At 36.0% G+C, this 25,663-nt stretch overlaps 3 protein-coding genes across 4 annotated transcripts; all 3 read left to right on the top strand.

The window, feature by feature from the left end:
- The first annotated feature begins 217 nt into the window (after nt 1-217).
- Nucleotides 218-4,838, top strand: LOC130730431 (ras-related protein RABE1a-like). Its single transcript, XM_057582442.1, has 9 exons — nt 218-376; nt 460-569; nt 1,270-1,342; nt 1,441-1,541; nt 3,348-3,413; nt 3,747-3,844; nt 4,131-4,193; nt 4,280-4,372; nt 4,599-4,838. The coding sequence occupies exons 2-9, from the start codon at nt 497-499 to the stop codon at nt 4,668-4,670; spliced, it is 639 nt and encodes a 212-aa protein (XP_057438425.1). The 5' UTR covers nt 218-376; nt 460-496; the 3' UTR covers nt 4,671-4,838.
- A 7,561-nt stretch (nt 4,839-12,399) lies between these two features.
- Nucleotides 12,400-15,039, top strand: LOC130724559 (protein FAR1-RELATED SEQUENCE 5-like). The gene is made up of 4 exons (XM_057575826.1): nt 12,400-12,462; nt 12,623-14,379; nt 14,469-14,853; nt 14,950-15,039. The coding sequence occupies exons 1-4, from the start codon at nt 12,400-12,402 to the stop codon at nt 15,037-15,039; spliced, it is 2,295 nt and encodes a 764-aa protein (XP_057431809.1).
- A 6,340-nt stretch (nt 15,040-21,379) lies between these two features.
- LOC130730430 (WAT1-related protein At2g37460-like) lies at nt 21,380-25,021 on the top strand. 2 transcript variants are annotated; one of them, XM_057582441.1, is made up of 7 exons: nt 21,380-21,687; nt 21,990-22,052; nt 22,146-22,214; nt 22,700-22,943; nt 23,262-23,426; nt 24,036-24,187; nt 24,438-25,021. In XM_057582441.1, the coding sequence occupies exons 1-7, from the start codon at nt 21,491-21,493 to the stop codon at nt 24,658-24,660; spliced, it is 1,113 nt and encodes a 370-aa protein (XP_057438424.1). In that variant the 5' UTR covers nt 21,380-21,490; the 3' UTR covers nt 24,661-25,021. The 2 variants fall into 2 exon arrangements, with proteins under 2 accessions (XP_057438424.1, XP_057438423.1); XM_057582440.1 differs by having other exon boundaries at nt 21,381-21,687; nt 22,146-22,262.
- The last annotated feature ends 642 nt before the right edge of the window (nt 25,022-25,663 follow it).

The raw sequence follows: 25,663 nt of genomic DNA, 5'->3' as shown, positions 1-25,663 counted from the left end.
AACAAAAGTTGAGACTCGAACATTCAACTACTTGCTAAAGCGACGAATGTATATTTAGTTTTGCCGAAAATCAAATTAGAAGCATCATTTTTTTTTGTTTTGTTTTTGGGTTTCGTTGTTTTTTATTTAATAAAAAAGCCCAATGAGTAAAAAAGTAAATAGGCAAACAAAACAGCGTCGTTTCATGGTCACGCAAGAAAGGCACCAATCAGAACGCTAAAGATAATCAAAGGGCTAACAACAATTGAGACGAGTCACAGTCTCTGTCTGTGCGTTGTAGATCCATTCAATTCAACGCCCAACCGGTGCCGCTGACGCACACGCTCTTCCCCTCTTCCCCCTTCTCTACCCATTCAGATCTCAACCATCTCCTCAGGTATTTCAATTTCCCTCTTTCTCATTCCCGAATTTTCGTTGTTGTGATCGCAAATTTGTAATCAACGAGTGAAAATTTCACAGCATCAGGGATTAGGTTTTGTCGTCGTCGTTGATTTCAATGGCTGCTCCACCTGCTAGAGCTCGTGCCGATTACGATTACCTGATAAAGCTTCTCCTCATCGGTGATAGCGGTACGTATGATTCGATCCATTCTTCATGCTGTCTTCAACTATCGTGTTAATTTCTGATTCCTTTTTTACTTTTTTTTTTTAAATTTTATGTTGAAATTTCTTCTGATCTTGGATATGAGAATGCCTAGATTCGTCGTTGATTATAGCTTTTGTGCCAGTATGCTTAGGTCATGGGGCTCTTGAAATTCAAATGAATTGCATTGCTTCCACAACTTTTAGTTTGTACTCAAACATGTACATTTTGATTGTATCTCTTGGGCAAGTGGTCACAGGGGTTTGTTGTGTTGACTCGAGGCGATTTACAATTGGCGGCGCTGATATTACCTCTAATTCTGTGTGATTGTCATGTTTACACTTTACTGAATTGGCAGCTATCTGTAGAGATGATTATAAATCTTAGAGAGAGACATTTTAGTTTTTTATCTCTTTTAGTTTGTTTGTTTCTTTTGTATTTCACCCTCAGTAGTTTGCTTTATTGTTTTTTAAGGAATTTAGCGCCTGTTTGATATGAGAAAGTATTTTATGTTTCTTTTAATAGAAAAATAAAACATTGTTTTCTCTTTATTTGGTTACTGAAGCACACCTATATTATTGCTGAGTTGTGAACTCAATGTCTTGCAAATGAGTTTTTTCTTCTTCTTGTAATTAAAAGTGAAAAAAAAAGTTGCATGCTATCTCACCATGTAGTTCATGATGGCAGGTGTGGGTAAAAGTTGCCTATTACTGCGTTTCTCGGATGGGTCTTTTACAACTAGTTTTATCACAACTATTGGGTAGGTGTCCCTTGTTTAATCACATAGTTTTCTTTTTCTTTGTGTCTATCTGTTATGCTGAGATGGCTCTGATCTTACAACTTTTTCCAATCTTTCAGCATTGATTTCAAAATAAGGACCATAGAGCTTGATGGCAAGCGAATCAAATTGCAGATATGGGATACTGCTGGCCAAGAGCGGTTCCGAACTATTACAACTGGTTAGTGTGTTAGATTTAAATACTTTTTAATCATAACTGAAGTCTGGAATGTTTTAGTGCATGCTGAGATGTGATTTTTCATTGCAACTTCTGATCATGTCTTTCTATAGTTTATTTTTCATGATGTTAACATTAAAATATGGCTATTTTCCTATTTATCTATCTACTTGTTCCTTCAAATTGGAGAAGAAATAATCTGAGTTGTAGTACTTTTTGTAGATTAAATGTCTAGTCAACTTCTTAGTTGTTTTCTCTAGAGAAGGGGCTGGATTTGCTGCATATCTCTAGAGGGACAATATTATCTTTTGATGCGGACAACTGTATGTTGAGCTTGTGCAGTTTTTAGAGTGCTAAAGCATTTTAGAGTCAGCTCTGGCCCAATAAGCATATGCGACTATTTTCTATAAGGCACGTGTCTTTTTGGTTTAGTGTTTTGGGCTTGAACCATTAGGTCAAACATTTGACCCAACCTTGTGAGCCTAATCTTTCCCTCTGCTTTTCCTGCCCTGTTGTGTATGTCACTCTTTTTTGGTCAAGTCTCGTATGTGAAGACCCGGCTACCACCGCACCGATAGCGAACTCTGGCGGTTTTGTTGGTGGACATTTGGCCATCTCCAGCCTACAAAGGGGTCTGGCAGTTTAGGCGTTGGAAGTTTGGCTATCTTTCTTGACAACATCCAACATTTCTGCTGCTGCAGGACTAGACTCATTTCTGATGCTTTCTCTCGTATCTCGACGTCTGAGCCAGCACCATGGTCGGGTTATTTTGGCGGTGGTCGTCCTCTCTACTAAGAGCCTCAGCCTCTCTGTCTCGTTGAACTGTTCCCGTCATCCTCTCCGGTTGTTTTGGTGGTGGCCGCTTGGTCATCTCATTTGATGTTAATCTCACACATACTTGAGCCATCTTACAAACTGCGTCGCTGTTTTGGAGTGACAAGGCTGCATTCTCTTTACCTTCAACTTGTCACGAGGCTAGCTTTGGTAACAGTTCTCCCCTCACAATATGGCGGTTTTGGCGGTGGGCGCTTGAGCATCAATCTCAACCTTGGTATTCCCAGTCTTCTTGTCCAGATCAAGAACTACACCAACTTTCAAGGCCAAGTAGCACCTTGAACTACCCCACCGGATCATCCTCTTCCCCCTTCGAAAGGTTGCTTATCTGGGTGGTGTGATTCTCCTTACTGCGATCTCTGCAACGATTTCCTCCCTCTCCTCCCTGCTTCAAGGGTTGTGGCTTTGTCCATCGTGACTTCATTGCACTATTTCAATGACCTCCCTTGCACCGCCTCTCTCCCTTCCCACCCCTACTACCATGGTTATTGGTCTTGGAGACTTCCCTTCTGTTTTTGATTTCTAGTTTCCCTCCCTTCTCCAAGATTTCTGATTCGACATTCAACCCATTATTTTCTCCATCTTCTCCTTCGTTCATTTCTTTATTTCTACCAGATCGTTTCCCGGCCTAAAGAAAACTCCATGCTCTTGCTTGTGTTTTTGGTTTCTGAGTTATTTGAGAGTCTCAACATCCCTCCTTAATTCCCAGTTATAAATGATCACAAAAGATGATATTTCTCTCTAATTCTCTTATTTATATAACATTCTCTCTCTCTCTCTCTCTCTGACTAACTCTCAAACTAACTAAAACTACATCAACTTCTAACTTTGGGTACCTATCATTAGCACTTGTTGGAATAGTATATTGTACAATGTTGCTTAATCTTTCAAATATAAATATTAATTAACTTCTGCTACCCTTTGAAAATGTAAATTGTTGTGCTTATGTCATAATTATTTTCCCTTCTTTTGCAGCTTATTACCGTGGAGCCATGGGTATCTTGCTTGTATATGACGTTACTGATGAGTCTTCTTTTAACAGTAATTCTTCTTCCTCCTTAAGCTTTTAGGTTATATGCCATGCCTCTTTTATTGCTTCCTCCCCATGGTGAACTACTGAATCTCCTCAAGTGTTTGTTACATTAAATCTTAATGCCTTATTAGTTAGTTGAACCCCCATTATGTTCAGTTAACTAATTTCTTCAGCAGTTTAACTGGACAGTTTGGGGTGCTTCCTATACTTGCAATGAGTTTTAAGTTCTTGTACATGACAATTAGACTCATTTCTTCTTGTGTCTAGACTCTAGATCCTGTGCTTGGAATTAGTTTTGATTTCTTGTATGTGGAAATTATTTATATATATCTCGTGTCCAGACATTAGGAATTGGATTCGTAACATAGAGCAGCATGCTTCTGACAATGTTAACAAGATACTGGTAGGAAACAAGGCTGACATGGATGAAAGCAAGCGGGTATGTCATCTTACTCTAGCCATCTTTAGGTAGATTTGTACACATTGTGCATAAAATTGTTTTGAGAAAGTTAGCAACACACTCTTTTCAGTAGTCAGTACTCTTTTTGGTTGAAACTCATACAGATTCCACCAATTTGGGAGTAGACCATCAAATTGGGAGGAGTAGGACCCATGTGATTTAGTGTATCCCATGTGGATTTCAACCAATAAGAGTGTTAGATAGTATGGTTCTAGCATTCAATTGTTTCTATGCTGAGCATGATGTTCATGACTATTCTCCGTAGGCTGTGCCAACTTCAAAAGGTCAAGCCCTTGCAGATGAGTACGGTATCAAGTTTTTTGAAACTGTAAGTTGCTCTTGTTGGTCATTGTTCTTATTGAAATTGCATGCATAAGTTGCTAATCTGTCAGTACTGAGAGTATGCTTGTACAGAGTGCAAAAACAAATTTGAACGTGGAGGAGGTTTTCTTTTCAATAGCTCGGGACATCAAGCAAAGACTTGCAGATACTGACTCAAAAGCTGAGGTTTACTTCATTACTATTTATGATTGGTTGTCTTGTGACTTTTTTTTTTAAAAAAAATCTTTGAATGTTTGCCTTCTCTTTGATTAAATCCAAGACTTTATCATGGTTGTATCTGATTTCATTTTGAGACTATTGTTTGCTTGCGTTTGAAGCCTAGCTAAAAAGCCCTTACTGTATTGAACTTTCTCTCAAGTTCTCGACTAAATTTGCATTTCATTCTTTGCAGCCCCAGACAATCAAGATTAATCAACCAGATCAGCCTGCGGCTGCCCAAAATTCTACTTGCTGTGGTTCTTGATAGGAAGCTGGGAGGGCATATACTTATGACTGAGAAATTTAATTTTGTCAATGATTCTAACTAGTGCCTGTATGATTCTTATTATTCTACAGTTGCTACTCATTGGGTGTGAATGGTAGATCTTCCTCATGTCAGGAAATTATGTCAATTTATTCTTGTTTAAGTTTATTCTCTTCCAGAGCTTGGTTATTCGCCTCGCCTTTCTTGAAACCAAGAAGGCTCATAGCAGGAGCCACTGTCCTCAGCTGGCTTATGTCGCTATGGTTCCCCCAAATTTCTGAACCTATGCTGCTATGCATCACAATGATTCAAACCTCAAATGCACAATGATGCCACTTGGCATTGACATCTATTTTCTGTACTTCGAAACTTTTTTTTTCTAGGGAAAAAAAAGCTAAATACACACTGGTTTCAAAGCACGTCCTTACATCTGCCTGGTGAATGCAAATTGGAAATTTAGTGTTCTAGGAAGGCCTTACGATGTGTCTGCCGATAGAGGGTTTGTTTACGAAGAGTCGTAAAGGGGCATCCTAGTAGTGCTTCAGCAATATGTTTCCAAGCATTCAGCATGACTAATGACTGTTTTTTGATTGTTTGTTGAACAACTAATAACTGGATGAAAGCAGAAGAGTAAGCATTGGACCCAAGTGTCGACCTCATTTAAATGTCTTCATCATACACTTGTAGCCTTAAGCATCCACTTTTCATCATACAATTGCTGGTCGCCACATTTTTTCTTTTCTTTTTTCTTCTTTTCATCTGGATTTGTGATGCAAGAGTTCTCTACTTTTTCCCAAAGGTAAACATCACAAACAGGCACTGTAGATAGCTATACAGAATTGCGTTCTGAAAATTGGAGATAATGGTTTCACAAAACGACGAATTGGAATCATGCATGCAGAACCTTTATAGCATATCGAATACAAGACAATGACATGGCCAAAGGCAACCCATGGCCACCAAAAAACATGGACTAAGAAGATAATGTTGGAAAGGCCTGATATTTTGGAAACGTGGGAAGAACGAATGCCATCTCAAAAGAAATTGAGATGAGTAAGTATCAATTGCATGGAAGTTTAGCAGTGGGAAAATCCGTTAAAGAACCTAAAATGCACGTAAAAATGAAAGATGACTTATTTTTATAATGTTAGACTGATGGCGTTCCAGAATGATAGCTCAAGTGGTTAGAGCTGAGAGACATATGAGTTGGGAAGGGGAAGATCCAAGGATCAATATCTAAAAAGTGTAATTTATTTTTCTGATGTAAAAAAAAAACCCTCTCTCTTGCAAATCTATGATTATTATTCCTTGATTAATTGTGAAGTTGAAATGTTGAATTCACATATGGGCTGGTTGAGTGGCAATGCTATGAATCCCAAGGTTTCCATTATATCTTAAGAGAGCGTCTTGTAAATCCTCAAACTATAAGACACACGTCGTCTCAATTCTTGAAATTTGGTGTCTGGTGAGCTTGTAAACTGATGTGGGCAGGCGAATCTATATTTGAGCTAGAATGAGGTTATGTTAGTCATTAGGTGATTTAATGTCTTTCGTTTAGCATATATATATATATATATATATATATATATATATATATATATATATATATATATATATATATATATATATATAGGCGATACAATGTTTCCCTCATATTTATTAAGCTTAGGTTATATATATATATGTGTGTGTGGGTGTGTGACACTGAAATTAAATATGTGGTCCAGCATTGTAAGGTACTCACAACCGACTGCCACCACGATCTTTGAATGCGGAGCTAGAAAGCCGCGTCACTTACTGGGCGGTCGGAGGACGACTGAGAATTGTGTGAGTATATAAAAAAATCTGCCTGAAAGGAGAAGACATGTTCACATTTATGCCATTAATTCATTTATTAAGAAAAGGGTGTTCCCCTTTGTTCTTGACTTAGTTTCTGATATTCTTGGTGAACATCAAGGATGTTCCAATTTTCAGATTCCATCTGAATTTTTTATGTAGTTATTTTGTTATCACAACATCGAAACTCACACACACTATTCCTTTTATAAATAAAGTTTCATTCCCACTCAAAACACACCCATATATCTAATGAGATATAAGAATAGAAAACAAAAAATGAAAGATATGATAAATAATGTGATATATAAAAAAAAAAAGAGAGAAAAAACAAATACTCCTTCCGTTCCTATTTAATTGACACTTTAAGGTTGTTGCACAAGTATTAAGAAATAACAATTAATGTTCTTGTTTTATTAAAATTACAATCTAACTTCCTATTATATTCTTTATCTCTCTTATAAATTATAACTTTTCAATTTTCCTATCACCAATAAATGAAGGGTACAATTTGTAAAGTATAATTAATGCTCTCTTGAACTTTGTAAAGTGGCGGATAATTAGAAACAAAATGGCTAAAAAACATTTTTGGCCCCTAATGTTTCAAGTTTGTGCAAATTCTGCCCCTACTCTATTTTTGTCGACGTTTCTACTCCTCATGTTTTCAAACAGTGCACTATCTACCCCTCCGTCAGTCAGGCTTTCTCAGGAGAGGTTCCTGAGTGGATTAGAGAGATGAAGATGAGTATATGAAGTTGATGATGAGCAAGGAAATGATATAAATTAAATTTGCTTGATGTATATATCAATTATGTATGTAACTAAACTAGTTAAATGCATGTTTTGCTACTTACAGGTCTTGAGTTTGAATCTCCCATGCCTCATTTTTTCAATTTCATTTGTAATTTCCATGTGGCAGGTCCAAAAAATAATTAAAAAAAAGTCAAATCAGCTCATTCCGTTAGTTTTTTAACGTCTGACTGACGGAGGGGTAGACGGTGCACTGTTTGAAAACATGAGGGGTAGAAACATCGACAAAAATATAGTAGAGGCAGAATTTGCACAAACTTAAAACATTCAGCTAGAAATAGTGTCAGTTATTTAGTAATGGAGGGAGTAGTACTTAAATTGAAAAAAATGGGAGTGTGAAACAATCAAAACCACACTTTTATTTTACTTGGAGGCATGTGAATTCCACTTTGAATTTTTTTGTCAATAATTCCACTTTGAATTGGACCACCATAATATTTTGTTTAAATCTTTTGTACAATAAAGACAATAATACACCAATATGTTCCCCACTTTCTTGGCACGGGCCCAAAGCAGAGCAAGTGGGTCAACGAGCCTTGTTCGGTGTAAATGCAAACAAGGATGGTCTTATGGTAGGGATCCACTTCACTTCACTATTACTGCAATGACATGCACTTTTTAGTTTTTAATGAGCTTATAACCTTTTTAATATGTTTTTATTACTTTGTAACTCTATATATATAGAACCAGTATAAACTTTGTAAAAAAAACATTTTAAAAACATATTTTGTTTAGGCTTAATACATTAGAAGGCCCCTGAAATTGTAAAGGGAATCAATTCCAGGGCCTGTAAAATTTTCGCATCAAATTGGGTCCCTAAGAATTTTTTTTAATTCAATTAAGGCCAAAGTGTGTCTGATGCTGAAGTAACTTCAATTTTAGCATACTCAGCTTTTCCACGTGGCATTTTAATTTTTTTTAATTGAAAAAATTCTAGAACTTAATTTTTTAAATCCAACTCATATATTAAAGCATAAATAAAAAATAAAAAACTTAATAAAATCTCTAATGTAAATAAAAACCTAAATCTAATTTAAAAAACCTAATCTAATCTTAATTTGTATCTTCATCCTCTAATACAAAAAAACTTTAATTACTAAATTAAATTAAATCACTAATAAACTAATTCCTAATTAAATCCTTCACCCATCTTCTTCATCATCCATTCTTCATCTCCAGATCTGTAGGTTACCCTTTCAGTCCTAAGAAATTTCATCTTCTCCATCAACCTCCATCGTACCACTATCTTCTTCCCTCTCACCACCGCCGTCGCCGCCACAGCCACCACCAACGTCAGACCTACATCATCCTCCCCCTACCGCACCTTCCTCACCATACCCAAACCACCAGATACAGATCTAAATCCTCCTCCCCTCCCTCACCTCATACTCCTCCTCAACTACTCTAGGTCCATCTCCGCTGGCCTTTGTCTCCCTCTCGATCTGGATCTCGTTTTGATGGTCCCTTCATCTTCATCTTTCAAATCGGGGGGTGGGGGTTGATTTGTGGTTGTGGGTTGCGGTGGGGATGGGTTGAGGTTGGTGTGGTTTGCTGGTGTGAGTTCGGTGGGGGTGCTTCTGGGCTGCACAAAAAGGAAGGCTTTTGAGAAGTGGGTGTAGCTAAATTCTGGATTTTGAGATTGTTTGGGTTAATGGGTCATTGAAGATCTTGCCTTTTTGTAGATTTGGTACTGAGGTGAGGAAAGTGCAGCGGAGTCATCAATGCTTCTTTGTGCCATTCCTTCACTCCTTATTTTCCTTTTTGACAATTTAGCCAAAGCTGGATGAAACAGGTTTGATGTTTTATGGGTTTTTTTTGGAGAATATATCAGGTTGATGACTACTGTGTGATTGTGGTTGAAAACTGGCTTTTAATGGTGTTTTGAGGTTCTGGATTGCTTTATGCTTCTGCCTTGTTGAACTTGCTGGTTCTGTAGTTGTGAGAAGGTGTTACGGTTTGCTCCCCTGCTGTTATTTTGGTTGCTCTCTTTGAAAGAGTGGCTAAGTTGTGTTTTGAATGGTTTCATGTTCTGGTTTTGTTGTTCTGGGTCCTTCTTGATGATTGCAGGTTCTGGTTTCATGTTAAGGGATTTTATTTAAATTAGGGATTTATTAAGTTTTTTAATTTTTTTTCTACTTAAATAAATGAGTTGGAATTAAAAAAATAATGTTTTATAATTTTTTTATTAAAAAATAATTATAAAAGCCACGTGTAATTGATGACTAGGACAAAATTGAGGTCTGACAGCATTTGGTCTTAATTGAATTAAAAAAAATTTCTTAGGGACCCAATTTGATGCGAAAATTTTCCAGGCCCTGGAATTGATTCCCTTTACAAATTCAGGGGTCTTCTGATGTATTAAGCCTTTTGTTTAACTAAATTAAATATGATAAGTATATATCAATGCATGCATGCATGTAGTTTTCGCAAATCCATATATTATATATTGGACATATGTTATACTCCATCCGTTCCAAAACTATTGTAGTTTTAACTTTTTTATTTTGTTCCAAAACCATTGTTGTTTTACATATCCAAAGCACTTTATCTCATTCTCTTCCATTCATGCCCTCATTTAATATTACATCTCCCAAGTATCACCTCTTACTTCCACCAATCACAATTCTCACCAATTAGTTGACCAATGATTTTCATTCTCTCTCTCTCTTTCATATAACTCATATTAAATAAGGATGTTTCAGTCAAATTATAACATCAATTAATGAATTCTTAATCTTTACGCATAACCCTTAAACTACAATAGTTTTGGAACAGAGGAAGTACTATACCTTATCAAATACAAATATTAATTGCTAGGATTCTCCAATGTTAGGTGGATGGGAAAGACCATGATTGGGCTGAGATGTTGGGGTTCCTCTTCATTGTGGCCAACAAATAGTCAAATAATATATCAAAGATTCCAATTTCCAAGTACTGATTCCAACTAAAGATTCTCCTCATGCCAGCCAATTAATTTCCCCCCTTATACTTCCCCCCCGAAAAAACTTCTTTAAATGATTAAAGTTTGGAAATAATACATGTATGAGGTTAGCCCTTGAAGACGAATAGGAAGAAGATCGACATTGAGGATATAACAACTTTTAACAAAACTACAAGACCTCCAAAAGATAGATGTTTACTTGATTAAGGTGAGAATCTTTTTTGAACTTTTTGCGTAGTACGTGGTTTCCATGTTGTAAGTTTCCTCAGATTTCATTTTCAAAAAAAAAAAAGTTTCCTCAGATTTGCTTCCAACCTAAATAAAAGGAATATCACTGAACTTGAGCTCTAAATTATCAGTTGTGCGCTGCAGAATTCAACAAACTTTACTTGATAAATGGTGGGACAAATTAAACATGATCCTTATAAAAATTAACCTTTAATCCTAATACTAGTTCAAAGAGCTGCTTCAGAATAGATTTCATAGCCCAAATATATTTTGGAGAAGCTTCCCCTATCAATATCATCAATGCGAACTGCAAATGCGAGACATCTACCTTATCATTCCCACTAATACACAAAAAATTCCTTAAAACTACCTTTTCTATCATTTCCCCCAAACCATCAGTTACAATGAGAAATTAGAAAAGGGAATAGGGGATCCCTTGTCTTAATCCCCTGTCTTGGTGTAAATTATGCTGTTGGACCTCCATTTATAAGAACATAATTTTTTTTTAGATAAGCAAAAAAGTTCAGAACGGCACCATCTGGAACCATTTATAAGAACATAAATTGAGGCAGATTTTAAACACTCCATAATTCATTCTATAATTTTTTTTTGAAAAAACCTAAAATCTACCACATCATGATGTAGTACAAAAATTCCAACTGACTATATTATAAGCCTTCTAAAAATTCACCTTAAACAACATACATTTTCTCTTATTGATTTTTTGAACTCCTCTATCACCTCGTTAGCAATAACGATTCTATCAAAAATTTGTCTTCCCTTAAGAAAATTGTTTGAGATATTCTGAAATCAAATCCCGGCCCGCAATAACATTCAAGCCCCATTAGAGAGAATCTTTGCCAATACTTTATACATATATACACCTAATAAATGAATTTGGTCTATAGTCCTCCAATTTTTTAGGTCTATTTTTATGGGGATCAAAAGGATAAAAGAACACAAACCCCCACCAACTTCCTATTTGAATGAAACTTATTAAGGAAATTGAAAAAAGCCAAACTTTGCTACCACCGAGAATTCCTTAATAAAGTGAAAATTTATGCCATATGATATGGGGTGCGTTTAACGTACACCACCCAAGTAGGTGGTGTACCCGTACTCCAGCAAAAAAACTTAATGCTGTGGGTTTTACCGGTTGTATTGTCTTTTTTTGTATTTGCAAAGGAGGGACTCGTATGTATTTGATGTGGGGTCCTGATACATATTATAAATTTGATAATGGTACTTTTTGGTGAACATATTATTAAAGGTATACTGATACTTGGTGGGTTTAAAAGGGATATTTACATTATGAGTGATGTTCTTGGTGGTACAGTGAAAATTGAGAAACAACAGTGGCGGTGGAAGCGAAAATCGGTGCCTACGTTCGTGGGGCTATCTTTGTAAGGTGGATCTAGATTAGATTGGTAGTTTGGGTAGGTCGCCAGTTGAGAACCTGTAATGTGTGTCTTATTTTATCGCCGACGCAACAGAGGTAACCCACGCACATACTTTGATTAGGCGATTTCGTCTTACGGGTTACGGGTTGTGTAGTTCAAAAATGGGTATCAGTGCTTAATTTGGTTAATTTGTACTTGGGTATGTTAGATAGTGAGTATCTGAAGCATTTATTTAGTTTAGGGTTGTTGTAGGCTTGGAACAAAATGTGGGATTTAGGCTAAATTTATGATCTCGGAGTTTAGGTAATTGTATGATATGTTATGTTGGGTAACTGTATGAGCTAGCATTATGTTTAGATGTATGATAAGGGAATTAGGGTAATTTTATGATCTGGGATTTGTCCATTTTGTTGTTGGGCTTATTTTGGATGGAAAATTTTGTGCAAGAAATTGAGGTCGATGATTTTCGGTGCAGGATATTTGATTAACTTGCAGGGTTCTCCAGACTGTAGTTATGGATAGTTGCAACGAAGATCATGGATTTCCAATTGGAGGCGAACAGGATACGACATCGCAGGTATGTGAAAATGTATTTGTGCAAGTAATAAAAAAAGGTATTTAGAAGAAATGTTAAGAGATTGCGTAGGTATTAACGACATTGCTTCAGTGATTGTGAATATTAAAATTTGTGTTATTGTATTTTGTGATATTTAACCTGATAATATTTATGACAGTAGGGTTTGGAGAATATCTCTGAAGACTCTATTGATGTGGAAGGCCATGATGAAGTAGTTGTTATAAATGGGATGGATGATTTGTTGAAGTATGATATGAAGAGTTTGAGTAATGAAGCAGCGCTGAAGTTTCAATTCTGTAATCGTGAGGTTGCGTTTGAGTTTTATAACCTATATGCCATGGGGAAAGGGTTTGCAGCGAGGAAGAATAAAATTTTAAGGAACAAAAAAGGGGATGTTGTGCAACAATCATTTGTTTGTTTTAGAGAAGGATTCCGCAAAGTGGTAGCAAGAGAAAATCGAAAAAGAAAGAAGCAGGCTGACCGACGATGTGGTTGTCCTGCAAACTTCCGGGTGCATGTTGACATTGGAACTACTCATTGGTATGTTACAAAATTTGACGATGAACACAATCACGAGTTGTTAAGTGAAAGGCATGTTGGAAGGTTGGCCCTCCATAGAAGGTTAAGTGACGGTGATGTGATGCAACTCAATGGCATGAGGAATGCGGGAATAGGTGTAACTGAAGTTTATAACTTGATTGCCAGTCAGTCTGGGGGATTTGATAGGGTGCCATTTACGAAAAGGAATTTACACAATCAGATCGGCAAGCAAAGGAGGTTGTTGAAGTGTGATGTCCAAACCGCTATTAAGTACCTTAAGGGAATGCAGAAAAAAGATCCACTAATGTTTTGGCGACATCATGCAGATGAGAATGGGAAACTAGAACATTTGTTTTGGTCTGATGGTATAAGCCAAAAGAACTATGATGTATTTGGTGATGTTGTAGCGTTTGATGCTACCTACCGCAAGAACAAATATAAGTACCCATTTGTGATGTTTTGTGGTGTTAATAACCACAACCAGACAACGGTTTTTGGAAGCGCAATAATTGCAAATGAAACTGAAGAGACATATATCTGGGTGCTTGAGCGGTTGGTTGAAGCAATGAAAGGTAAATGTCCTACATCTTTTATCACTGATGGACATCTGTCCATGAAAAATGCTATTAGCATTGTATTTCCAAGGGCTCATCATAGATTATGTGCCTGGCACTTGCTGCAGAACGCCACAAGAAACATTAAGGTTCCAGGATTCACTCAGGAGTTCCAAAAATGCATGTTGATTGATTATGAAGTGGGTGAATTCAAACATAAGTGGGATGACCTGGTTTCCAAATTTGGTGTGGAAGACAATGAGTGGGTGACAGAAATGTATGAAAATCGAAAGATGTGGGCAGTAGCTCATATTCGAGGTTGTTTTTTTGCTGGTTTCAGGACCACTTCACGATGTGAGAGTTTGCATTCAGAAATAAAAAAATTTATACATTCAAGATATAACTTGACTGAGTTTTTACAACACTTCCATCGATGTTTGGATTTTATGCGGTTTAGGGAGGTTGAGGCAGACCTGGCATCTGTGGTTGGGAAGCAACCCCTTGAAACCCCCTTCAAGCAACTGGAGAAGTCGGCTTCTTCTGTGTACACACCAGCCATTTTTGAAAAGTTTCGTTCAGTTATTGTGAAAGCATTCATGGTTTATGTCAGTGGCCGTAAATTGACTTCTAGTTTCCAGATCTTCACAGTTTCAAAGTTTCGCAGACCCAATAAGGAGTGGCATGTGTCATTTTATCCACCAACACCAATGCTTAAATGCTCGTGCCAAAGAATGGAGTCAATTGGGCTTCCATGTGAGCATATGGTGGCTGTCATGGTTATAGTGGGTATGAATGAAGTTCCTGCAAGTCTTTTGCTGCACAGGTGGACAAAACGGGCTAGAGATTCCATTGAAAGTTATGCTGCCGATGTAACTGGTGAGTGGGGTTCTGTTAACATGGCTCGTCTTGCAGAGAAATGTGCAAATTAGCCGGTGCTTCATTAAATGATTTCACAAGCACAAGAGAGCTAGTCCTTGCCCACATTGAGCGGCTCAAAGCTAAGAATAATGGAAATGAGGGACTTAACGAGCATGATGAAAACAATGATTCAGTCCCGTTCAGGAACCCTGAACCTGCCCGTCGCACAGCTGGTGGTGCTAGTACCTCTGGCACAAAACGTACTCGACGTCGAAAGACTATGTGCAGTGTTTGCAAGACACCTGGTCATAATAAAGCTTCATGCCGCCTAAAGAGTAGGATCCACAAAATGGCTGATGAAGTCTACGGTGTTCATAATACACAACCAGCTGATGATGAAGAACCACCATATTACAGCCAGAACTTCATGACAAATTTGGTATGACATTCGTATTAATATATATTCTAACAATAGTATTCGATGTAATCCACTAACTGTGTTGAAACAATTTGTTTATGTTTAGGGTTGTTCCAGGTGAAGTTTTTCCATCTAACCTCCTCATATACTGATGGAGCTATTACAGTTGTTACGTATTTTGTGTTTGTCAAAGCTTTGTTGGTGTAGGCAAGCCAGGGTGGAAGGAGCTTTACTACTTCAAATTGTTTACCCTAAGTCTTGTTCGTTTTAGTTATAAATATGTCATTATTATATTTAAGGTGAATGAATGTCACAGAATTGGAAGGTTGTATTGTTGCTACTGTGGTGCCGTAGAATCTGTGTAACTTAAATGTGATGCAAGTTTATTGACTCTGTGATGTTGTTCCTGATTATTATCAAACTTCAAACTTGTGATATTAGCAGGAAAAATAGTGTTGCCCAAAGTCTACAACCAGATTTTAATGTAGTATTTATTTTTTGAAGGTTGTTGGAGTTTGTGATGACAAACCTACAGGTTACCAATTAACACTAAACATTGGCCGATCGTAATTTGGCAAAGTGTGTTGTGATGGACGTAGTTTCTGCCCATGAAACCTTGTGTTCCTAAATCGTGACATATCAAGTATTTAAATTTAAATTGAATTGAAACGATTGGCCGGGTCCGGGTCTTTTACTTATTTATTGTATGACCCTAATTTCAAAGAAGAAAAAAATAATTTGGTCCAATGATTGAAGTTAGGCCAGAAATAATACATTTGCATTGGTATTGGGTGATGGGACAAGTACAGCATTGGGCCAAAATTTGTACATTGTGACGAATAAACATCTGGGAAGTTTGGCCCATTAAGTTTTGACACTGCTTACGGATTATGAACTGCTACCTGTTTAAGTATGTGCGTCACGGATTAAGGATAAGACCATTTGAATCATAAAAATCGTTCTCGAATTAATCTTAATACACAAGTAATGAACAGGGTCCAAAGTACTTTCATTATGATAGCAATATTCATTACATAACATTAAGCCAGTCATTATACCGCAATAGTGGCATTACATGACCAAAAGCACCCCAGTAGCATAGACGACCACCTAGTATATTACAACAAAATGGGTAGTCGCAGACATAGGTCCCATACACACATAAATAACCTTAGCAAGAGCACCCCAGTAGCATAGACATGGCGGTGTGATTAAGTAATTATACATTGGATTACTAATAAGAGATAGAAGACCACCTACTATATTACAACAAAATGGGTAGTCGCAGACATAGGTCCCATACACACATAAATAACCTTAGCGAGAGTGGTATTAGTAGATTGGCTTCAGGCTTTAACGTTCTTGTCCCCTTCAATGATGCTCTTCCAATATGTCATGGCCTTTTTAACAAGGGAATCATATAACTCGTTATGCCCCCCAATTGCATGAATATTATGTTGCAATGACAAATATGTCTCATTCTCAATTAAACACTGAGTTATCCTTAAACACTCAACCCAAACATATAGGTACTGTCCCCATATGCCCGGTACATGAGAATACATAATCAGTTCGCAAATTGTTCGTTCTAATTAAATTAAAATAATTTTAGATAAAATAATTTTAGTACATATAAGATAATAGGTATAATATTAATTTTATTATTAATTTTTCATAAATAATTTCATCTATCTTAAAGTCTTCTAATACTTTTTTATACAATTTTTTTTTTATCTTATATCAGTATATTGACAGGTTGTGTTATTTTGTTCAAGGATATGAATTTAATTAATAAACGATGGCCCAAGGCCCTACTACTACACAGGTAAAGACACTATACCGTATACCCTCTTAGAATTATTATTCCATGGAAAAATAGAAAAATGGGCCCAACTTTTAAACTTGGACGGCCCATAGTTAGAGTCTCATAACTTTGACCCAAAAATTAAAAAAGCCTAAAACCCTAAAGGTCATCTTCCTTATTCTACTGCGCAGCCTCAACAGCAACATGTCATCTTCAACTTTTCGTTTCTTTTTTGGCTTTCTGAACTCTAAAGCTCTACCTGCGTCTTCATCCTTCTTGGTTCCATGGCATCTACTTGCGTCTCTACCCTTGCATCAGATGGCAACCCCTCAAAATGCCCATGCGGCCCCTTAAAAAGACCTCTAAAAATCTGTGGCACTGCCCACGGTACTGAAGGCGGAGCAGCCAGGGAGCCAGGCCAAGTGCCCAGGGTCGCCGGGCGGTGCCTCCGCCACTGGATCTTCCCTAACAAGCTCGTCAATGTACTGATATACAAGACCCCAATCAATGTTTTTTTTCAAAAATACTTCATTTATGGGAAATTCAAATTCTATTGCCCAGCAAATTAATGTCTGTTCATCTGCTACAAAAACAAAACGTTTTGCCAATGCGGTGATCACGAACCCAGTATTAACACGCAAGTTTTAAAATGTTATACTCCACTATAATATTCACCATTTAACAACTGTCTTCAACTCAGGAAACACAAGGCCCCACCGCCACCCCCGTCCCCTATGACCGGTATTCAATAACCTGTCTTATACCTGTTAATAAATCTAATATAATAATTTTTAGGTACCAGTTTGCAATTCTTAGTAAACTTTTCATAACAGGTCTTTTTTATACAGTAACCATTTTCATCTCGTCCGTCTAATATTATATCATTATATCCAATGGTGTTTTTTGCTGGAGTACGGGTACACCACCACGTTAAACCCTGCCATATGATATGAACTTAGACTTTTGCTACTTTCACAATTCCAAACAGCTTCTGTGACTTGTTCCTCCGGATAATGTGCTATTAAGAAATTATTCCGCTCATATTATCTAACATTTTGAACTTCAAACCTTTAAGCAATGGTTTACCCCAATTTTGACATTCAAAAAACTTATGAAAATGATCTCAGTGCTTGCTTTATGTATCTATTCTTTACCCCCTCCATCCAGGGGCGGATCCAGACCTTATAAATCAGTGTGACTAAACATAAAAGAAATTATAAACTAAAATATATTGAAAGTATTTTTTTTTGAAAAAGAGAAATATTATAGATAAAACAATGAGAGAAAGTTTCTCATGGAAATAGAAGAGTTTACAGTCCAAGAAGGACTAGGCTTACAACGAAATATAACAAAAGAAACAAAGTGAAAACAAGTAAAGTAAAGAAACAAGAACAATAAACTAGGGAAAATGCATTGTATTGGATGACATGATAAGCACAATAATTTGAGTGAACATTAATTTCATGATGGATATGAACAACAGACACAGTATCAAACACATTCAGGAAGAGAATATAATGAAAGCAACACACAATTTTAGAGACTTGATTTTTTTTTGTATCAACTAAGGTAAAATGTATTAAAATGGGAGTACTGTGCGTACTTCAAACCCATGCACTTACAACAAGAAAGCATAGAACTATTAAAAATAAAAGAACAGACACAACAATTCTATTTTACTTACACAGACCTGCTACCTACAAAAAACCAAACTCAAACAAAACTACCTATACAAGAAGCATGTTTTCTTCAAATGTTTTTACACCGTAAATAGATCTGACTTCACTTTGATTGTTGAATTCCTCTAATTCTTCATCAAGACCAATTACAACTGATTATCATATTTGTCATATGGAGCATTTGTTTTGTAATCTAGAAACCCCTTCTGCCACCAACACAAGTTGCTATCTTTTTACCTCCACATAAGAACTGAAGCAATTCTAAATAGAGAAAATAAAGATTGAAGCTATATGAAAGGGAAACATAGACGGCACCAAAAAAAAAAAAAAAACTGGTGTGGCTCATGCCTTAATGTGGGTCCGCCCATGCCTCCATCCTAATACCATATCGGCATATCCCACTACAATATTGTTTTTTTTTTGAACAGTACAAAATTGTTAATATGATCCTGCTTCATTAATTTTTTTATGCTTCTATGAAAAAAATTGAGTTTGTATATTTTTCTTGTATGTACGTAATTAAATTTCTATTACATTCATTATTTTTTTTTTTCAAAATTTAGTGAGATATGAACTTTGGTTGAAAGTGTTTTAACACCTAACCAAAATTGAAACACACTTTGAGACATACAGGCAACTAGATTGTCCACCCAAATTCATAAAAAAAAAAAAAATTAGTTTGTGCTTTCACTCTCAGATGCTTCATCACGTTTAATATATATGCCAAAGCAAGACCAAACATCCTTTTTCCTTTTCTTCTCCATTATATATTTGAATTGAGAACACGTAAGAACTGAGATTAATGCTGTTTTTATTTTATTTTACTGCCCTTCTTGTAAAGTCCAATACTAATATTGCTTGGTTGCAATCTGTTCTGTTTTGTTCAATTCCTTAAAATCACTAGAAATTAAAAGGCACCATAAAGTAAACAATAATTATAATTGAAAAAGAACCCAAGGTATATAAATGCCTTCTTTACCAGTAGATACAGGTAATAGATTAGTGTTGAGAGGAATTGTTTTTTTAGTGAATTTATTCACATTTTTTAATTAACTTTTCCTTCCCACCATATTATTTGAATATTTCTCTTTTCTTCCATGTAGAGAACAAGTGTCAAAAGTTAAAACGGGCATGAGTTGAGTAAGACTCCATTGGCAAGACTTGCTTTTGTTAGACCTGAGTTTGCCTAGGCCCATGGATTACCATATTATTTGATAGTTTTTATTTTTTGTCATTGAGCTTATTCTCATTTTTTCTAGTTTTTTCCTCTATTTTTGTAACTTTTTTTCTTTTCTAAATCACTTATAAGATTTGGAAGTACAAACCCAAAATATTGCCATAGGTCTAGAGTGTGTTGGATTTGTTGTGAGTGTGACTTAGCACGATTCAAAATGTTAAAGGTATTTGAACTTTGGTAAGTGATTATATATGAACATATAATTTTTAGTACGTGTACATTTAATCAACATATTATTTAGCGCCAACGTATTTAAATTTATGGCGAATGCTTATATATTTTATATAATTTTCAGTGGATATTCATCAATCAACCTGCAATTTAGTGGTGACGGTTTTTAACTAGGATTAGACAATATGTTGATTGAATGTCGCTGAAAATCATATATCGGTATAACATTAGTGACTTGGGGTCCCCAATCTTACGTACGAAGTCCTTAAAATTATCCAACTTCTTTAGTTTCAATATAGTCACATGCAGCTTAGTGGCTACACATATTGAAAGCACAAACAAACAAACGCACTTTCAAAATTTGCTTAAAGCCAAACCAGCTACGAAGTGGACCTGAGTGCGTAGCTAAGACCAAATCTTTAATACACTAGTCATGCAGAAAGGAACACTAATATTTAGGGGGATATGATTGTCATGCTTGTACTAATCATCTTTCATACATATATGTCGCTCTCCACTATTGGCTCATTGGACTGGATTCAATAATGCAACTGAATAATTCACAACACTTTTTATCATGATCTTTAAGAATACTCTATCCTTTACCATTAAGTCCTCAAAGAAAAGAAAGTATACCTGACGAAATTTAAGGAAATACACGAAACAAGAAGATATTTGCAATTCGAACTCAGGAGGATATTAGGCCTAATAGCGTTTTGGGCCGACTGAAAATGTTGGCACATGGTATGAGCAGTATCATGGATTGATAATTCATATTAAGGTCTCATTGATTAGAACATACGTAAATCAGTCTAACTGAAAAATAATCACCGCTGACCTAACTTTTGGGAAAAATATAGACCATAACTCAAAATTTAAGAGCGTACCAAAGCATGTTATAGATTCATTTACTGGACCACCTATAAATGAGTATTCGGTGATGCAAACTTCACGTTTTGGCCTCTAGGGAAGCGGAGTTAGGCTTCAAAAAGCCGGTAACCAGCCGCTTTGTGGATGTCGGGAGGTAGTCTTCCCGACTACCAGAACAGTAGTCCCTAACTTTGGGTATGTACGAACGTGGATCACAAGAGGCATGAGGGTATATTATTTGTTCCTGGTGAGATGTTGTGGTTGGCCTTCGTAAGCGCCCATGGTTTGTGTGCGTTGTTTCCAGGGTTCGTTGCACGAACGTCAAGTGACGAGGAGGTCACCATTAGGCTTGCATCAGGAGGTAGTCTTCCCGACTACGGGACAATCCTCACCACCGAGCTAACTTTTAGGGTAGACTGAGACTTAGCGTCTGAATGATAAGATTTAAAAAAATATTCTATCGGTTCATATGAAATCACACATTGGAGCACTGCTTTTCCACCTCGTCTTTTATGAGAAAGTCAAGTCCAGACAACTTCTCCACAAGAAATCTTCACAAATAGCATGCCAAAATCAAGCAAGCTACAACACAGGCATCAAAAGGAAAACAAAACAAGTGAAGGATATCATAAAAGCTATTCCATGATGAATAAACATTCAACTAGGCAAAAGGTAATAATAATTGAAAGCAGACACCGACCTTACTGAGTATGTTGATTACTGGGACTCCCCACTTGGTTACGTAAAATAGTTGAGCTCCACTATATATAGGTAATAGGTATAGTGTACTATAATATTCAACTGAATTTTGAGCACTAGTTTAACAAATACCACACCCTCTTATATATAAACATGAGAATTCAGTAAATTGGTTATTGAGTTCCAAGCTGAAACGAGATGGACGGTTATAGTCCAAAATGGTTTCATAAAGCGAAGCCATTCATAGGTGTTGTGTTCATTCAATCTGGATACGCAGGTATGGATGTTCTGTGCAAGGCTGCATTGAACAATGGAATGAGCAATTATGTTCTTGTTGTCTACCGTCACGCTGTTGCCTTTGTTGTCATGGTTCCTTTTGCATTGATCTTGGACAAGTATGTATCTCTCTTCCATGTGTGTATGAATTGTGATAGCTTTTATTTCTTCAGAATCAATTACGGAACTCAGAAACTATGTATTCACAAAAGTTTCACACTCAGAATCAATTCTTAGAATCAATTGTATAGCATGTTTAGATCAGTTCTTTCATAAGAATCAATTCTGAAATGCTTCTCACAAATATATCTGCTGCAGAATTGACTCTGGCTTCAGAATCAATTATAGAAGAGTTTCCAAACATTTAGGTAGAATGATTTCCAAATATTCATTCTGACCTGATGCTACATTCTCTTAACAGGAAAATAAGGCCGAAGATGACATTTTCAATCTTTGTGAAGATAGTGTTACTGAGCTTGTTAGAGTAATAATTATTTTCTTACATGACTAAACTTACCATATTCTTCTGTCCTGTGGAAAAAACATGCTTAACATTAATCTTGCTCTGTTATGGCAGGCCAGTTATTGATCAGAATCTGTATTATTTGGGAATGAAGTACACAACAGCAACCTTTGCAGTTTCCATGTACAATATCCTTCCTGCCATCACTTTCCTCATGGCTTACATTCTTAAGTACTGTTTCTATTCCCTACCATTAAAGAATATTTCAGATTTGATAAAAAAGCTAAACAGAACATAGCTCAATAATGAGGATTATTAAATAAGTGTGCATAACATCTTTTAATACATGTTGTCACTCAAAATTATGTACAACTCATCTCTTATTAACTTGGTTTAGGAGGCTGAGTTTGTAATCAGTGTTTTAAACTGTGATTGCGGTACCGTCACGGTTGCGCTGCGGTCCTTTCTATTGCAGAAAATTGTGAATAAATGTGATTGTCGCGACAAAAATCACCGTCGCGTTACGTTTTGAAAACCTCCAAAACTTTGATGTCGTGGCCGATCACAGTCGCGAACCTTGATTGAAAACCATGCTTATAATTAAAAGAGTTTCTTGTGCCATTTGTACTCAATTTATAAAAAATTTAATTTAAGCATTTTATTTTCAGGCTAGAGAAGATAAAAATAAAAAGTATACGTAGTCAAGCAAAGGTGTTTGGGACTTTAGCCACTGTTGCAGGTGCCATGGTGATGACACTAATAAAAGGCCCTGAACTTGAGCTTTTTGGGACTCATGGAGGAAGCAGTACCCACATCCAGCATAATGGTGGGGTAAACCTTCAACATGCAATAAAGGGATCAGTGATGATCACAATTGGGTGCTTTAGTTTTGCAGGTTTCATGATTCTCCAAGTGAGTTTTTCCTCTATCAACTTTCAGCTATGAAAAAAGTAAATATAGTGCTATAAAGCTCCCGTTATACTCGAGATCTAGAGAGAGACCAGATCAATTTTTAAGAATTTAATATTGGCAGTCTTATACCTTGCAAAAATGCAAGAGACTTATTTCACGGCTCAAATCTGTGATCGACTGCAAAGTCACATGACAACAACCTTACCATTGCGTTGAGACTCGCACTCGTGTTTTTCATCTATCCAAATAAATAAATTTTCTTTTAGTTTGATGGGGTACCCTAATCTGATATAGTTTCACTTTCATCTTTTTCTCTAGGCTATTACCCTTGAAGCCTACCCTGCTGATCTCTCTCTCACAGCATGGATATGTTTGTTGGGAACAGTTGAAGGTGGCATAGTGGCCCTGGTTATGGAAAGGGGTAACCCTGCTCCAGTTTGGTCTTTGAATTGGAATACAAGTTTGTTGGCTGCTGTCTACGGTGTAAGTTCTTTAATTTTATACTGAACAGTGAAAACTGAAAACAACCTCCAGTTCTTGACCAGCCATAAAATTAAAGAATGCACATTTACCACCGATAGAGTTTAAGAAGATAATCCAAAAAAGTCCATAGAATCAACACTGAAATCCAACTGCATTAAAAAAATATACTAAAACATAAAAGAGATTTTGGAGGACATGAATTATACATGTCAACTGCTTCTTCATGAAATTTTCTTCTCACCATATTAGCATCTTCCCTCCCAATGTTTCAAGTTTATATATGAATATATGACAAAAGAGCTGTTGTGTTCGGAAGAGCTTACCTTATAATATAAGCATTTAAATAATTGTTTGAGTCAACCGACGAAAATAATTCATTTGTTATACACTTATATACTCTTTTGAGCTTATTTTTATAAGTTTCTTCAAATAACATATGAATAAGCACTTATATATATTTTTAAGCAGTTTTAAACTTATTTTAATAAGTTTTTAAAAATAGGCTTATGAATAATCAAGCACTTCCGTGATAAGTACTTACTGGCATAAATACTTAAGCTGTTTGCCGTGAATGTTCTTCCTCTATAAATTTCTAAAATTTATTTGCAGGGCATAGTTTGCTCTGGAATGACTTATTACATCCAAGGAGCAGTGATGAAATACAAAGGCCCAGTCTTTGTAACAACATTCAGTCCTCTATGCATGATCATTGTGGCTATACTGGGCTCTTTTATTTTGGCTGAGCAAATGTATCTTGGAAGGTAATCATAAATATCGAGTACAACTAATAAATCATCTTTTCTTGTTTAGTGTTTCCATCACTGTTCAACTAATAAAATTGTGTCATGTCATTCAGTTGACATTATACAATTTTATTGATGGGATAGAGGATGAGACACAAACAGAGACATAAAATCTTAACCCCCACAACATATGCCTAAAGACCTCAATCAAAAAATAAATTTATGAAAAAGTTGAACTGAAGTATATATCTTGTGCTAAATTTTACAGGGTGATTGGAGCCATTGTCATTCTTTTAGGGTTGTATCTAGTGGTGTGGGGTAAAAACAAAGATTATGACTCACCACCAAGTCCAATTATTAACGAGCATGTATTGCCAGATAAGCAAACTACAGAGAGCAATGCCAAGGACAAGGAGAAGCCTTCTAATCACGAGCTTATCACTATTAGTAACATTGGTGCAGGAAACTTAGCTCAATATGAACAAGTATGAAGGGATACACTAAATTAAATCCAAAAAGTTTAGTTATCCTATGATGTTCTACTTTCAGTCTACCAATCCAAATGCCATTTAACAATCTCAACTATATATAGGCTCCTAGTTAATTGTTCGACCTTTCGATTATGATGTAATAGTTAAGGTTTTTATGTAACAACATAGCATGTCAGAATATGACAACAAAATACCATGTATTGGAGGGGAAGTGCATCCATGTATTGTAGGTTTGAGAAAATATTCCTTCAACATGCCTATTGTTGTCATGCTGGATTTGTATTAAGGTTGAATTGTATACTTCTTTGTTTTGGCTTTGTTCATGGTTTTGAATATTTGAGTAAGAATAATGTTTGGCTCCCATCCATTTCCACCTCCATCTCTTTAAATGTGAAGAGAAATTAGAAAAATAAGGAATATGATATGTGATGTGACAGGAAATGCAGAAAGATATAGAAAGAAAAATGAGTGGAAAAAAAATAGAAGAGAAAGTGAAGTGTGAATGCAACATTACTCAACATCTCTTTGAGTAATGATGCTTAGCACTCCAAAGTTGGACAATTTGACTATCTGTGTGTAAGACGGCATATATATATATATATATATATATATATATTGGATGTTTGTTAAATGAAGAGTTAGAACATGGACTCTAATCTCCTACCTCCCGCAAAGAGTCACTGCACAAACATTAAAAAAGAAAATTAATTAAGAAGAACTCCCTAAATTTCAAAACGAGAGCAACGTCCATGACAACCCAATGGAAAGAGGAATAACAAGAAAGTCTTTAGGGGCGTTTATTACAAGTTATCAAAAATCATTTTCGGGTAAGTGGATTCCCAGGAATACTATGATGAGAATGTTATTTCTGACATCTTTTAAAAAACTGTTTGATTGATAAATTCAATTCCTAGTATGTTTTTAAAATTCATTTAATTAAAATATTTAAAAATATAAAATTTAAAGGAAAAAGAGAAGTTAGTGGGAAATAACTTCTATTTCC

This window comes from Lotus japonicus, chromosome 1 (assembly GCF_012489685.1).
Source record: "Lotus japonicus ecotype B-129 chromosome 1, LjGifu_v1.2".
Classification (NCBI taxonomy): Eukaryota; Viridiplantae; Streptophyta; class Magnoliopsida; order Fabales; family Fabaceae; genus Lotus; species Lotus japonicus.
The sequence above is the reverse complement of the archived record's forward strand: the minus strand, read 5'-3'. Positions and strand labels throughout refer to the sequence as shown.

Excerpts from the sequence above, each read along its gene's own strand:
- LOC130730431 (XM_057582442.1), top strand. The coding sequence starts at position 497 with ATGGCTGCTCCACCTGCTAGAGCTCGTGCCGATTACGATTACCTGATA. Across the intron at positions 1,542-3,347 it reads GTTCCGAACTATTACAACTG|CTTATTACCGTGGAGCCATG; the intron begins GTTAGTGTGTTA and ends CTTCTTTTGCAG. Across the intron at positions 4,194-4,279 it reads GTATCAAGTTTTTTGAAACT|AGTGCAAAAACAAATTTGAA; the intron begins GTAAGTTGCTCT and ends ATGCTTGTACAG.
- LOC130724559 (XM_057575826.1), top strand. The coding sequence starts at position 12,400 with ATGGATAGTTGCAACGAAGATCATGGATTTCCAATTGGAGGCGAACAG. Across the intron at positions 12,463-12,622 it reads AACAGGATACGACATCGCAG|GGTTTGGAGAATATCTCTGA; the intron begins GTATGTGAAAAT and ends TTATGACAGTAG. Across the intron at positions 14,854-14,949 it reads AGAACTTCATGACAAATTTG|GTGAAGTTTTTCCATCTAAC; the intron begins GTATGACATTCG and ends GGGTTGTTCCAG.
- LOC130730430 (XM_057582440.1), top strand. The coding sequence starts at position 21,491 with ATGGACGGTTATAGTCCAAAATGGTTTCATAAAGCGAAGCCATTCATA. Across the intron at positions 21,688-21,989 it reads TTTGCATTGATCTTGGACAA|GAAAATAAGGCCGAAGATGA; the intron begins GTATGTATCTCT and ends TTCTCTTAACAG. Across the intron at positions 24,188-24,437 it reads GAGCAAATGTATCTTGGAAG|GGTGATTGGAGCCATTGTCA; the intron begins GTAATCATAAAT and ends TAAATTTTACAG.